Genomic DNA, 13,931 nt, shown 5'->3' with positions numbered 1-13,931 from the left:
CCAACGAACCTATGAAGGCAACTCCCAGCGCTCTTTTGAACCCAAATTACTCGCCAATGCAACGGCCACACGAAGGATGATAGGGGAGCCACCCCGAAGGCGGGCGGGTGGAGAAGGCGCTATCAGCGCTATCATTCCCTGGTGGGGATGATCTCCCCGCACCGTCAGGGGTGTCGGTGAGGTCCTCCGATCATGGCCTGCTTTCTGGTTCGCAGACGACAGCCTGCCTTGCGTTGCGGCGCGGTTCTGTTCGTCGTCGTTAGGGGAAAGCCAAGAAATGCGGAGAGTAGTTACTAGTTGCCCCCTCACGATGTCACCGTTCGATACCAAGGATCCGTCTACCCGTGCCATGTGGGTTCGGCAACGAGACACATCCCGACGAACTGAAAGCGTTATCCGTCAAGGAGAGAGAGACAGATGCAGGTGTCCCCCGGGAGGGGTGCCGGCATTGGGATAGATAAAGTCGAGTGATGCCCCCGTCACATCGTCCTGCAGCAGGAGATCCAAGAATAAGGAACAAACTTTAATTCGACTCACGTCTTGACGGGCTCACCAACCAACCAGCAAGACCCTGAAGTGAGATCCAACAGTTTCCATTTCCTCGCCATGACGACCATCTCCACGGCCGTCGATGCCTCCGGCGGCATCACGGACTCTACGGAAAAGGGCCTCGGAAGCGACATTGACCGCGTCGACTCCAACAACGGCACCACGGCCATGGAGTCCATCGACCCAGCGGCTGAGCAGAAGCTTCTCCTCAAGCTCGACGCCTTTTTCGTGCCCATCATCATGTAAGATTGCTGTCAAACTCACGAACACAATGACCATTGACTAACAATGGATGAAAAACAGGCTGGTCTACTTGACCTGCTTCCTCGACCGAACCAACATCGGCAACGTCAAAGTCGCCGGCATGCCCGAAGACATTGGCGCCTCAACACAAGAATTCTCCACCGCCATCTCCATCTTCTACGCGACCTACGTCGTCTTCGAGTCCCCTTGGACCATCCTGATGAAGCGCCTCACCCCCCGCGTCCTGCTCACCGGCCTCTGCGTCGTCTGGTCCATCACCACCATCTTCTCGGGCTTCATCACCGGCATCGCGGGGCTGTACGTCGTGCGCCTCATCCTCGGCGCCTGCGAGGCCGGCCTCTTCCCCACGCTGAACCTCTACCTCACCATGGTGTACAAGCGCGAGGAGCAGGCCAAGCGCGTGTCGTACTTGTTCGTCTGCACCGCCATCGCCGGCGCCTTCGGAGGCCTGCTCGCGTACTCGATTCTGAAGATGGACGGCGTCGCGGGCCGCGCCGGGTGGAGATGGGTCTTCATTATCGAGGGCATCTTCAGCATCATCATCGCTCCCATCATCTGGTTCGGTCTGCCGAATGATCCTGGCAACGCGTACTTTCTCACCGCTGAGGAGAAGCGCATGATGAAGGTCCGCGCGGCGCAGCGCGTGCAGTACATGGGCAGCGAGGAGTTCAGCTGGGACGAGGTCAAGATTGCCTTGAAGGACCCGAAGCTGTACATCAGGTATGTCCACTGCACACATTCCCATCTCTCCTCACCGCATCATATCATGGCGCAATGCTAACACCATCTACCACAAACAGCGGCCTCATCCAATTCTGCCAAGACATTCTCCTCTACGGCTTCAGCACCTTCCTCCCCTCCATCATCGTCAGCATGGGCTACACCAGCATCGAGGCCCAGTACCTCAGCATCCCCGTCTACATCTTCGGCGGCATCGCCTTCCTCTGCTTCGCCTTCGTCTCCGACCGCCTGTGCCTGCGCGGGCCCCTCGTCCTGCTGGCCAACGTCCCCGGCATCCTCGGCTACATCCTCATCATCTGCCCGACCCCCAACCGCGTCAAGTTCTTCGGCACCTTCCTGTGCGCCGTGGCTGTCTACAACGGTCCTGGGCTGAACCTGACGTGGCTCAACGTCAACATCGCGCCGCACTACCGCAGGGCCACGGCGATCGGCATGCAGCAGTCCATCGGCAACACGGCGGGCATCATCGCGGGACAGATCTACCGTACCTCGCCGTATTTGCTGGGTAACGCGTTCTCTGTCGGTGCGTTGGGTGTTTCGCAGCTGTTGATCATTGCGAAGTGGCTGTATATCAGGCGGTGCAATGAGATGAAGAGGAAGATTGCGAGTGGTGAAATGGAGGATACGAGGAAGGTTAAGACTGGCGATTGGGAGCTGGATTTCCGGTATCATTTGTGAAGGGGTTTTGATATACCAGGAATGGTTTCGTACACTACAAGATACGGAGCAACTTGATGTAAGGCTTCGTGCTTTCTAATCAGCAAAATGAAATCGTTTGACTTGACACGTGCGCTATGATTCGGAACAATTGATGATGCTGAGCTCGTTCACCTTGAAGTTGGGGTTAAACCCCAAATTCGAAGAGTCGAGATGCAAGTCTTTCTTGGATCACCTCGCCCAAGTCCATCAGGATTTAGGAAACACTGTGGATCACGACCTCAGTCTGAGTATATTGCTAGACGGAACACATTGAGATAAATAAGCTCAAGTAAATCACAAACAGGAATCCCATTTACACATTTATACCGTCTGGAGCGTAGTCTACTCGACCACCGGTGGCTGTTCCAATGGCTTCCTCCCATAAACGCCATAGCTAAGAGAAATTAGTAATAGTCAGAGAGACCTCACCAACATTACAGGTAGTAGTAACTCACACGTTCCAGTAGGCATGGATGTTACGATTCTTGAAGTCATTCCTGACCCCAGCACAGAACGCGAGCACCTCCTCGCGCGTCCACCCGAGCACGCGGGTGTACAGAGCCAAGCACGAAGGCTCTATCCCCGCCATGCACGCCTCCCTCACCCACTCTCCCCGGTGGTAGAGCTTTCTGTCCTTGGTCCACGGGGAAACCGGCCACACCTCCTTCACCTCGACCACGTCAACAAACCCCGCGTCCTGCAGCATTCGCTTGAACTGAGAGGGCGCTTCGATAGACCGACCCATCTTCTGAACCGCTTCGATCAGGAGAGAAGACCACTCGGACATTGATGTGCCTTTCAAAGTGTCGTCGTCGCTGAGGATGGGGAATGCGTTATCCTGCAGCTCAATGTAACCGCCGGGTTCGAGTTTGCTTATGTCTCAATCAGTACTTGTCCACACTGCGTTAAACCAAGCATCAGCCACGCACTCGTAAGCCTTTCGAAGGAGCTTCTCCCAGCTCTCGAAGCATGAGTTGCCGTGTCGGATGAAGATGAAATCAAACGGCTGCGACCACGTCCAGTCCTTGTCTACGTCGTCGACCTCAAACCGGCAATTGGGAGGCGTACTGTTCGAGCCTGTCATTTTTGGCTCATTCAAACTAAGTCTTTGGCCGACTTACCTCGAAGGTTGAATGGGACTCAGATCAACGCCAATGACCTAGAGCGGCAATGCTATTCAACGCCTCTTTCATGGCATCAAATATGTGAAAGATTTGACCTACCTCAGCTTCGGGGTGCTCGTCCGCTGCGTGGTTGTTAGCCTGTATGTGAACTTGGAGGTGAGTCCCGATGAATCCACTTACCGTAATCAAGAGCCCAGATACCGGTTCCGGTTCCTACATCCAGAACCCGTTTGGCACCTTTTGACTTGGGGGACAGGCAGAATTGGCCATCCCAGGTCACCATCCACAGGTGGTGCTGCAAATCTAGATCAGGTCAATATAGGCGAGTAGCAAAGTCGACACAATTGAGATTACCCAAGCGATCTTGCTCCGCCTACGGGTTGTCAGAATGGTCAGGCCACATGCCGATAGATGTATCGGGGTTGGAGAAGTACCTCGTCGTTCGGAAGAACGTATGCTATGTATTTTTCAGTCAAGAACAATCCAAGTCGGAAGTTGTAGGGGACTCACTCCCGTCACTCATGCTGTGATATGTGCGTCCATTTTCCTCTCGGTACTGCAGGATGCTGGATCTCAGAGAAGCAGTCGAGGATTTGCCGTCCGACTGCGTCGAACACGTTAGAATCTCTACAAGAGATACAGCATAGTAGCATTGCCAACCACGGCTAGAACGGACGATCCATCGGAAAACTGGTCATCGTCGCCAAGAGCCTCAAGCGCTTGCGGAGCCGCCTGCGTCGGCTCCGGCTCCGGCTCGTGAGCTGGAGTTTCAGTCGTGTCAGGCTGCGCGTTCGACTGGGTGGCGTTCTGGCTGTGTGCGCCTGCGGCTTCTTCGGGCTGGACAGCCTGCCGACTTGTCAGTTCATCATCGCGCCTTGAGCTGTTCTGCCCCATTGTCGGTGATACTTACAGCGCTGGTCGTCAACAAATCACGGACGTCCATGTTGCTTGCCGTTTCAATCAAAGTAAATCTTCGCGACAGTCGAGATGGTAAAGGCGGAGAGGTGTCCTGATGCTTCAATCTGAGCTCGCGTTCCCCCTCTTGCCATACATTCATTCCCCCGCTCCAACAGCCCCCTCGGTTGGTTTGTGGGATTGGCTGTTTATCACCCAACGCCGCATCTGGTTGGACTGCGCCGCATACACGCAGATGCAGTGTCTCGGCGCTCCCGATCATCCCTATTGGAGGATTGGCTGATAAGAATACATCGGTTCAAACCGGCTGAAAGCCGTTGGACTAACCCATGGTCGAGTAGACTACGACGGCCCCGAGAGAACCAACCACTGATCCTTGACCTTATGTTCGTTTTACTTGGCCATTTTGTTCTTGCTGTTCTGCTACAGTTGATCACATATTAATATTTTCTACCGCACCCAGCCGAGACAAACACGGCTAATATGGGTTCGAGTTGAGGGCTCGCGACCGCAGATCAGGCGCGCGGCGCGCAGAATCTCCAAGCCACATCTCTCTGCTGTAATAAGATACTAGTCCAACTAACCGCGCAGTGCATCCTGTTTACAGGGTAAACTTGATGTCATCCTTTTGCTTCAGGTCTGCATCAAAAAGTCGAAATCCGAAATCACTCTGTGGGCCGCTCGATTGCTAGGGTCGTTGAACTCAGTTGACGTCAAAGGTCCGAAACACTTCTTAGCACAGTATCAATCAAGTTCAATTCATCAGTCGTATTCGACAGTCAACGTGGAAAGTGAAGGTTTGAAGCACGCGTTGCACGAAATTGTCTTCAGGGAGGACCTTGATTCTGACTATCATTGCCGCCAATAGCACCTCGAGCAAGGGCCCTAAGTTTGTCTTCTTTTCTTGTGCAATGTTTATATGTCGCCATTTGCGGGCCCCCGCGGTCACTTCATACTCGTGCCTCATTATCTCAAATCCACTCGAGGAGGATGCTGTCCCAGAGGAAACCTCTCCACTGGGTATACCGCGTGACGCTGAACCCAACCGTGTTCTTTCCCGCCTTCAGAACGTCAGTATCGATCTTATACTGGAAGAACCTCCACTCTCCGCTGATCTTTCCAGAGCGGTACAGCGCAGGATCACTCGTCAGGACATCCTTGCTCAACGAGCCGTAGACCTGCCCATTAACATCGATATCAAGCGCCGCGCTCTGCGAGTAGCCAGCCAACGACACACTCAGAAGCGCAGTCCTGTTAGCGGCAACATCGCCGGCAGGGAGATCAAACTCGATCGTCCACTTCCCGACGGCAGACGACGCAAAGTACCAATCCGAGTCTTGGGACTGACCGACGACGAATGTCAGGTTCGCAGGGCTGTCGGCTGCCACGCCATGCTGGTACGGCACACCGCCGTTCTTGAACCCCGTCGCCTTCTTGTCGAACTCGCCGACCTGGAAGATGCGCTTGCTGCTGGGAACCTTCCACGAGAGCTGGCCGAGGTTCGCCGTCTTGTCCTTCGAGACGGTCACGGGCGCGGTGAAGTTGGTGTACACGTCGGCGAGCTTGCCGCCGTTGGACCAGGCGTAGACGGCGTACGAGCCGGTGCGGACGTTGTCGAAGGTAAAGCGGCCCTTGTCGTTGGTATACGTCGTGTAGTAGTAGTTTGTGCCTTGGATGGAGGGGCGGATCGTGGTGTCAGAGTCGCCAAGGTAGACGGCCGCGTTGGAGGCAGGGCGGCCGTCAGACAGTGTGAGAGTTCCTTCAATCCCGCCGCGGGAATGGTAGGCGGAGTCCTTGAACCACGTGTACGGGACGTGCTTGACCTCTTCCTTGTGCTTTTGCGCGGCGTCCGCAACGTCGCCGTTGTTCTTCTACTGTGTTAGCAGTGCAAGAGTTAATCCATACGTTCGGGAAGTCTCACCAGGTACCAGAGCCAAGGGCCCCAGACCTTGCCCACCGGCTGAGCGACAGTCTGTCCAACACGAAAGTGCGAAGTGTCCTGAACAACATTGAGCTGGACAGAGTCTCCAGTCTTTGACTCTCTGTGGATCTGCCGCAATGTCAGAACATACGATTTTCACACGGCAGATCGACATCGCACTCACCGTCAGAGTCTGACTCAAATGGTCGCTGTTGTAGTACTCGGTCGTCGGGTGGATGTACCACGACCCAGCCTCCGAGCCGTAGATGCCATAAAAGTCGCGATCCCTCACAGCGTTCGACCAATCGTATTTGGTGATGAAGGACCCATCAGCCAACTGCCAGGTCTCATCCTGAACCTTGGTCGCGTTTGCGTACAGCGAAAAGTCGGGCAGGGGCTCATCCTTGAGATGCGTGCGACCGCTCGGAAAGTACTCCGGCGCCAGTCTCCACAAAGTCCGGAGGATGCTGATGTCGGGCAGGGCCCGGTTCACAAAGTACTGATACGCGCCGCTCAGGTCGTCGAAGATGACCCAGTGGAAGTCGCCCGCAGCGGCGGAGAAGCTGACGTCAATGTAGTTTGTGCCTCGGGATGCGATTGTGGCATTGGTGAACTGGAGATTGTTTTCGCCATCTAGCAATATGTCAGATATTAAAAGCCCCAAATTGCGATGGGTCCGGGGAGGGGAGGGGGTGATATCTAATGTTATCGGGGAGGGAAGGGAAGCCGTCAAATCGTACCGTAGCCGACGTAGTGGCCGACGGCCGAGCCCACCAGATCGGCGCCCGGGACGCCGGTCCAGTAAAGCTTGGTCGCGTACAGCGAGCCCTGCGTCAGATTCCAGAGATCATTTCCAATGACCCAGGTTGAGTCATTAATCTGCTCAAGGAAGGGCCCCTTGCCGGCGCTGACGACGGAGGCGGTCAGCGCCCAGACGGAAAGTCCTGAGAAGCGCATGTTGTTGGGCGCAGAAGACGAATTCCAGCGAGGCGCTTGAGCTTGAACCTGTCTTGTCTACGAGGGGTGACGACGCGAAGCTTGTCCAAACTCTAAGAACACCACCATACTGAAAGCGCGAACGTCGAATTTTATATCACTGGCGTCAAACTCTGATCGAACACCGTCGATAGAAGCTTTCGCTTCTTCGGCAGGAGCCGATAGCGACGTGCGGGAGTTGTGTCGTCAATGGGGTCGCGGTGGAGAGGCGATATTGATTGGCACATTGAAGCCTGTCAGTTCGTGATAAGTCGCAATAGCCATTTCGCACTGTGATATCACATGGTAGGCATGTGTATGAACACAGTGTGAAAGCTTCTTCAGATGGAAAAGAGCTTCTGCAAACGACGTTGTCCTCCGTGGTCCCCTTGTTCGTTTCTTGGTATTAGGCTATGACGGCATTCAGCAAATAGCTGTGGTTGGTGGCGCTTCTTTTCACCGTTGTATTCTACGCCATCGATGCAGGTCTTGCACCATCGCTGTGTCCACATTTTCGGCACCCTAACCGAAAATCACTTCGTGATAATGATAACGGTGGACTGCTATGTTGATAAGACTGATATGCAGTTTTTTCCCTCTTCTGTTTCTTAATAACTTTGAGCTCGATTGCACGTTTTCATCACAGCACACCGATTCAGAATGCTTTCTATCTCATATGTATGCTCGCACCCTGAGAAGAATGCAAGGGCTGGTCAATTGCAACGAATGGTCGTTCTGAGTCATTTTGGTTCGGCTTGTGATCCAAGGTTTAGATGTCTCATTAGGCGTAAGTGTTGACGGCTTCAATCCAATGATGCTGGCGTCTTACATATGAGCTGAGCTGAAACTTCTGCCACATTTTGTCGGCGCATGTGTTCCATGTAGAAGTGAGCACGGCGACTAGCCGAAGTTTTCTCTCCTGTCCTTCCGGTGAGGCGTTTAGGAAACATTTCCGGGCCCGGCCTCGGGATGTGGAGGTGGATCGTGGCTGATTGTCCGGAGGCCGCAACGCTAGGATTGCCCCGGGATATCCGCAAGAGCGAGGCGGTTCGGCTTTTCAAGATTCTCGAAACTGCGCTACTGAGAGAGCTTGCGATGTTCAATAATTTGGCGTGACTGGGCGCAAGCCATGTGGGACGCATGCTTTCAAAGTACTGGCATTTCAACATAGCCTATGGATTCCTAGTTGTACATTTGGTCGTCGCATCAGTGCATAGATCTGGCTATCGAACCAGAAGGCCAAGAAGCAAATGCAAAAAAAACTTTTTGAAGTCTAGTAGTTTGCTGATTTATGGACTTTGGCTTTGAGCAGTAGAGCCTGTGCTCTTTTGACGTCGTCTCATCATCGTAGAGGTAACAAGGCATGATAATGCTTCCCTTAATCGAAATGGAGTTAGCCTGAGTTCCTGGCCATTTCAAGTTTTGTATCAAGTTTTGTAGAAAGATTGAACATCTATACGATAATCCATATACAATTTTCCGGGGCGAAATGAAACTGAAGCCATCATGTCTTCCATGCGACATTCGTCAAAATACCAAAGCTAGGAACAATCGTCAATTCACGGAACCCAACTTTTATCCAGCCAACCCTCATCAAATGGAACTGCAAGTGATTTCGAATTAATGGTGTCTCTGCTGCTTTTATCTAAACTGATAGAGCGACTTTATGTCTACTAGTGTTCAGCTTGCCTTGTCTACCGGTTTTTTCACCACCACCGGATTGAGGTATAACCGATTCCCTGTGAGACCCTGGGCGTTATTTCACCCGCTCTTCCTCAATCTTTTGCCACATCAAAGTACAATATTGCCTATAGATTGATCTCTTGTTAGCACATTCTCATCCAGACGTCCAATTATCGTCGCGACACACTCTTGGGGTCCCTGGACTAAGTGCTGCGTCACGCTAGTGAACAGCCTTGATGCTTCTTTCAGAAACCAGTCAGGTGAAGCATCCAGGTTCATGGACATGAGCTAATCAGGCGTTTCGAATTTCAGCTCTTCCAATGTTTGGGATCGCGAAACAATAGAAGAGACCAGAGATCAACCCTATCCACTCGAGCAACCGCTCTGGTGATCCTTCCAGCGCGAGATTTAGGGGTTTTATTGATCAAAGAACAGATCCAGTCACAGTGTAGACAGAGCGAACACCATAGCTGCCTCTCAAGTAGCAATAGTAGTGTTCAGCGTCTTACGTCGCAGCATTTGCAGTGCTTCCCTTTGCAATATCCTCCGTATCATGGCTTCTTAGCCTTTCTCCAAGTACTCATGTCTAGACGGGATGCACAAATTCTTAGAAACATGAAGTTTTTTGTAATCCGTAATGACGACGAGATCTCAAGAGGGTACCGTGATGTCGATGACAAATCACTGTTGCGCGACAGCCTACGGAACCACCGGATAATGATGTCGATTTCGAACAGAATCCTATTCCTCACAGCGCCAGGATCTTCAATCAGGTGGATGTTTGCCACGCTATCAGTGTTTTGTGGCTTCCTCACATATGGTGTCTGAAGGACAGTAGGACGAAATCTTTCACGTATTCGTCGCACTCACAGTATAATCACCGTAAGAAATGACATGATGTTTCCTAGTCGGCCCTCAGGATTGAGGTACAGAGTTTTACAACCTACTCTCCATTCTGACCTCATTTTTGGCCACCGAAACCTGTGATAGGGGCGCCTGCAACACAACAGAGGTTTCCCGAGACCAAAGTTCCAGGCCAAATTTCAAGTGAGGACAAGCATCGACGTCCAAAGACCGGAGACTCATCTCGTCGGATGAACCCGCTCACAACGGTCTGACTTTGCTTCGGACAGCTGGCCGGCAGTACCCGTACACTTGCTGAATCGTGAGTGGCGACATTGCAGAGAGTCAGAATACTCGATTCATGAACACACGAGACCTCTCACAGCACTCAACAATGTCGGTGAAAGCTGATGAATACGACATCTAGATGACGGCCCATCTATTGAGATGGCATCGTGGGCCAAGACAAAGAGCATACTTGATTGCGAGCTCAGGCGAACACCCCTTTTATTCCATCAACCTACGCTGTTTTTAATATGGAAAAATTGCATCGCTCCAGTTATCTTTCAACGCCGCCTGCGAGTCCACCAAAAGACGCAGTGCAGCCAAACGCCATTGGGGGCCGAACCGTTCCTGCAGATGACGATCAGCATTCGTGACATGCCGTCAGCAGGCACCTTCTCCAGACTCCTGGATCCCAACCAACCCGTAACGTCCCCAGTTTTCCCGCTGCGGGCTCACCCTAATTGCTCTAATCTTATCGCAGCGCGACAGACTTTCGGCGTGCATCCGGCTCTCTAACATGCTTCGGAAAGCTGCGTCTCGAGGTCCTTACAATTTTTAAGGTGTGCTATTGTTGCAAGGTCCTGAGATATTTCGGGGACGTTACGTGGCAAGTGGGGTTCTGGGCAGAATGTTTTCCGTGATGTCCTGTAAAATCGCCATGATGGTCGGTTTTCTGCTCACCATGCGGTTTAGTTGACCGCAGTCTGGATGCATCTAAAGGCCTTCCGAGATGTCAGTTACTATCGTCAACCGAGGTCTTACGCGTCTTTACAGAAGCTAACCCAAGTTCTACCGGCTATTATTCAAAGTTGTTTGCATTAAATGGCTACTTTCTTCTTTAGCCTCAAAGACGGCTCAGCTGTCTCACGAACGAACTAGACATTGCGGTGAGCGCCTCGTTAATGCATACTCGGCCGGTGGAAGGAGTTTGAATCCGAAAGACAATATATTGGCGGGGAATGCTTTTCCGCATATTAAATGCGGGTGAGTTGAAGTGGACTGCTGCTCGCTAATGAGGGACCTGCAACCCCGAGCAAACAAAATGTGCAATATCTAAAGTTGCCAAGTCCGAGTTTTCCAGAGTCTTGGCAAATTCCATTCGAACTTTGACAGAGTTTACGGCATGAATCAAGCAATGCTCGCCTGCCACGCGGGTAATGTGACATCAGGTACACATACCGCCGGGTCTGGCCATCAATGTACAACGAGGACGACCTCCTTTAAGCTCTTCACTCTCGTGTTGATTTTGTTCAGGGGGAAATCATGTTCCTGGTTGCATTGTTTCGGGACCCGCAGAAGCGCCACAGAAGTCTCTCTGTTCGTATCCAGTTAGGGGAACCGAGCCAACGAAATGCGGCTGAGTGCTTATCCCGGGTCCGCCAACAATGTTGCACTCCAGCACAAAATCGCACACGTTACCGCGCCGCCGACCGCGGGTTCCTCCCTGCGTCGGTCGGGGCAAGCCGAATGGAGCGTAGCTTCAGACGAAAAAAAATCCCCACGATTCCTGACCCTTGCCTTTCGGGAGGTTTATGAATAGTGTCATGCGTGACTGTCAACTGCCGTGGTGGCGCTACCAGCTGTCTCTCTCTTTCTCCGGCCGCCCCATCGTGTGTTCTGCTTTGAGTGACGGGCATGGGGGACAGAAGGCCAGACTGGGAATCCGAAAGCCTCGCTCGCTCGGTCGCGTCGTACGTTGCCTGGACTGATTTTGATGATTTTGATTCGGGTGGTGGGGGCCTGTCTCCGCTTACGGGATGTCAGGGGTTGGGTTTAAACACGGTTGGAAAGTGACACTGGAGCCTCAAAAGAGGCATCGTGGGAAGTTTTGACGTTTCTGAGAGGCTCAGTATGCTTGCGGATGGGCCCGCGTTAAAGGAACGGGTGTTCTTGGCAGTATTAACACAACACAGCACATTCTCCGTTATTGCGTCGATCGGCTGCGGATTGATTGCGTCTGTGCCAGCAACCGCCTTGACCACCCCCTTGAGCAGCAGGGGTCCGGCATGGAACCCCAGCGATTGTTTCCTGATCGAGTAACCGTTGGCTGCTCCATTGGATTTTACGTGTGGAGCAGTGAACCCCCTCATATATCCAAATCCATGGTCGTTTACGCGCCGCTGTGAGCCAGGGGCCGGAGCTACGCGGCCACTGCAGCGCAGCAACACGGGCGACATGGGCAAACATGGGCAATTTTGGGTCATGGTTGTGACTGTCGAGACAATGAGGAATGATGAATGATCCCAAAATCCGAAAGACCCAGTTTTGGGCCAACGGCTCAGTGGTATAATATCTCGCGTCTTCTTGCCGCTTGCTGATCGTCCTTCTCGGTCTTTCATTCTCCAGGCACTCATTTTCCATTCGTTCAGCCCTATTCAGTCTTTTTTTCCAACTACCAAGATGTTTGCCAAGTCCTTCCTTATCGCCGCTGCGGCCATCGCCCAGCAAGCCGCCGCCGTCTCTGTCTCCGGCACCCCTGAGGGTTTCGCCGCCGACGTGACCGGAGGAGGCTCTGCCACCGCCGTCACCCCCACCACCAACGACGAGCTGGTCTCGTACCTCGGCGACTCCACGGCCCGCGTCATCGTCCTCACCAAGACGTTCGACTTCACCGACGCCGACGGCACCGCCACCGAGACCGGCTGCGCCCCCTGGGGCACCGGATCCGCCTGCCAGGTCGCCATCAACAAGGACGACTGGTGCACCAACTACCAGAGCTCTGCGCCCTCCGTCTCCGTCTCCTACAACAAGGCTGGCCTGAACCCTATCAAGGTCGGCTCCAACAAGTCGATCATCGGTAGCGGTTCTTCCGGTGTCATTGTCGGCAAGGGTCTCCGCCTCGCCGGCTCCAAGAACGTCATCATCCAGAACATCAAGGTTGAGAACATCAACCCCAAGTACGTCTGGGGAGGTGACGCCATCACCCTCGACTCTACCGACCTTGTCTGGATCGACCACGTCACCGTAAGTTTGTTCTGAAGTCCGTCTCACCAAATCCAAACTAACTCTCCCCCCCTAGACCTCCAAGATCGGCCGTCAGCACCTCGTCCTCGGCACCTCCGCATCCGGCCGCGTCTCCGTCACCAACAACGAGTTCGACGGCAAGTCCGACTACTCCGCCACCTGCGACGGCCAGCACTACTGGAACGCCTACTTCGCCGGCAGCAGCGACACTATCACCCTCAAGGGCAACTACTTCCACGACTTCAGCGGCCGCGCCCCCAAGGTCAACGGCAACTCCTTCGTCCACGCCGTCAACAACGTCTTCGAGACCTCCACCGGCCACGCCTTTGAGGTCACCTCCGGCGGCTACGTCCTGCTCGAGGGTAACGTCTTCAAGAACGTCGCCGCCCCCATCGAGTCCGGCGGCGACGGCGCCAACCTCGCCATCACCTCCGACAACGCCTCCACCTGCTCCTCCAAGCTCGGCCGCTCCTGCCAGGCCAACAGCTTCTCCAGCTCCGGCTCCTACGCCGGCACCGACAGCTCCGTCCTCAACAAGTTCGGCAGCGCCGACATCCCCGACGCCGTTGCTGCTTCTTCCGTCAGCAGCTCCTCTGCCGGCTACGGCAAGCTCTAAGCTGTTTCTCTTTTCCGCAGCAGTAGCTCGCCGGCCACTCTTACTACCCGGCCGTCGCTTTCAGACGCGCCCTTCTCGAGCATTCGGGCACCCCAAGGTTGACCTTGGGTTTGGTAGTGTGGGGCGGTTGTTCTATTCCGTAAATACCTTTTTAGCTTCTTCACAACATGTATAAACAGTGTGTGTACATGTACATATAAATGCAAACAATCTTCCTGGAAACTATCATCGCGAGCCTCCTTCATCAAGTGACGTTGAATTGACTTTCCGCCCCGATCGCCGTTGATTAAAAAGTTTCTCGCGCCATGTGCCGGATTGCCGGTGTTGGTCGCTGGAACGTCAGTGCTCACCT

At 53.6% G+C, this 13,931-nt stretch overlaps 4 protein-coding genes across 4 annotated transcripts; 2 read left to right on the top strand and 2 right to left on the bottom strand.

The window, feature by feature from the left end:
• Window positions 1–606: 606 nt before the first annotated feature.
• On the top strand, window positions 607–2,232 carry CGGC5_v014994 (putative transporter; the record flags this gene model as incomplete). The annotated part of the gene is made up of 3 exons (XM_032025305.1): window positions 607–791; window positions 853–1,533; window positions 1,614–2,232. The coding sequence occupies 3 exons, from the start codon at window positions 607–609 to the stop codon at window positions 2,230–2,232; spliced, it is 1,485 nt and encodes a 494-aa protein (XP_031878092.1).
• Window positions 2,233–2,595: 363 nt separating this feature from the next.
• On the bottom strand, window positions 2,596–4,320 carry laeA-3 (Secondary metabolism regulator laeA; the record flags this gene model as incomplete). Its single annotated transcript, XM_032025304.1, has 11 exons — window positions 2,596–2,647; window positions 2,709–3,125; window positions 3,183–3,320; window positions 3,375–3,412; window positions 3,477–3,499; window positions 3,558–3,680; window positions 3,732–3,750; window positions 3,812–3,834; window positions 3,888–3,981; window positions 4,038–4,223; window positions 4,288–4,320. 11 exons carry the CDS (start codon window positions 4,318–4,320, stop codon window positions 2,596–2,598), a joined length of 1,146 nt encoding a protein of 381 aa, XP_031878093.1.
• A 943-nt stretch (window positions 4,321–5,263) lies between these two features.
• rhiE-1 (Rhamnogalacturonate lyase) lies at window positions 5,264–7,170 on the bottom strand (the record flags this gene model as incomplete). The annotated part of the gene is made up of 4 exons (XM_032025303.1): window positions 5,264–6,160; window positions 6,214–6,342; window positions 6,398–6,846; window positions 6,954–7,170. The coding sequence occupies 4 exons, from the start codon at window positions 7,168–7,170 to the stop codon at window positions 5,264–5,266; spliced, it is 1,692 nt and encodes a 563-aa protein (XP_031878088.1).
• Window positions 7,171–12,399: 5,229 nt separating this feature from the next.
• Window positions 12,400–13,579, top strand: pel2 (Pectin lyase 2; the record flags this gene model as incomplete). Its single annotated transcript, XM_032025302.1, has 2 exons — window positions 12,400–12,963; window positions 13,019–13,579. 2 exons carry the CDS (start codon window positions 12,400–12,402, stop codon window positions 13,577–13,579), a joined length of 1,125 nt encoding a protein of 374 aa, XP_031878098.1.
• Window positions 13,580–13,931: the final 352 nt, after the last annotated feature.

The sequence above is a fragment of the Colletotrichum fructicola genome (assembly GCF_000319635.2).
Source record: "Colletotrichum fructicola Nara gc5 chromosome Unknown KSG_Nara_v1_contig09, whole genome shotgun sequence".
NCBI lineage: Eukaryota > Fungi > Ascomycota > Sordariomycetes > Glomerellales > Glomerellaceae > Colletotrichum > Colletotrichum fructicola.
This window is presented reverse-complemented; position numbering and strand designations above follow the sequence as displayed.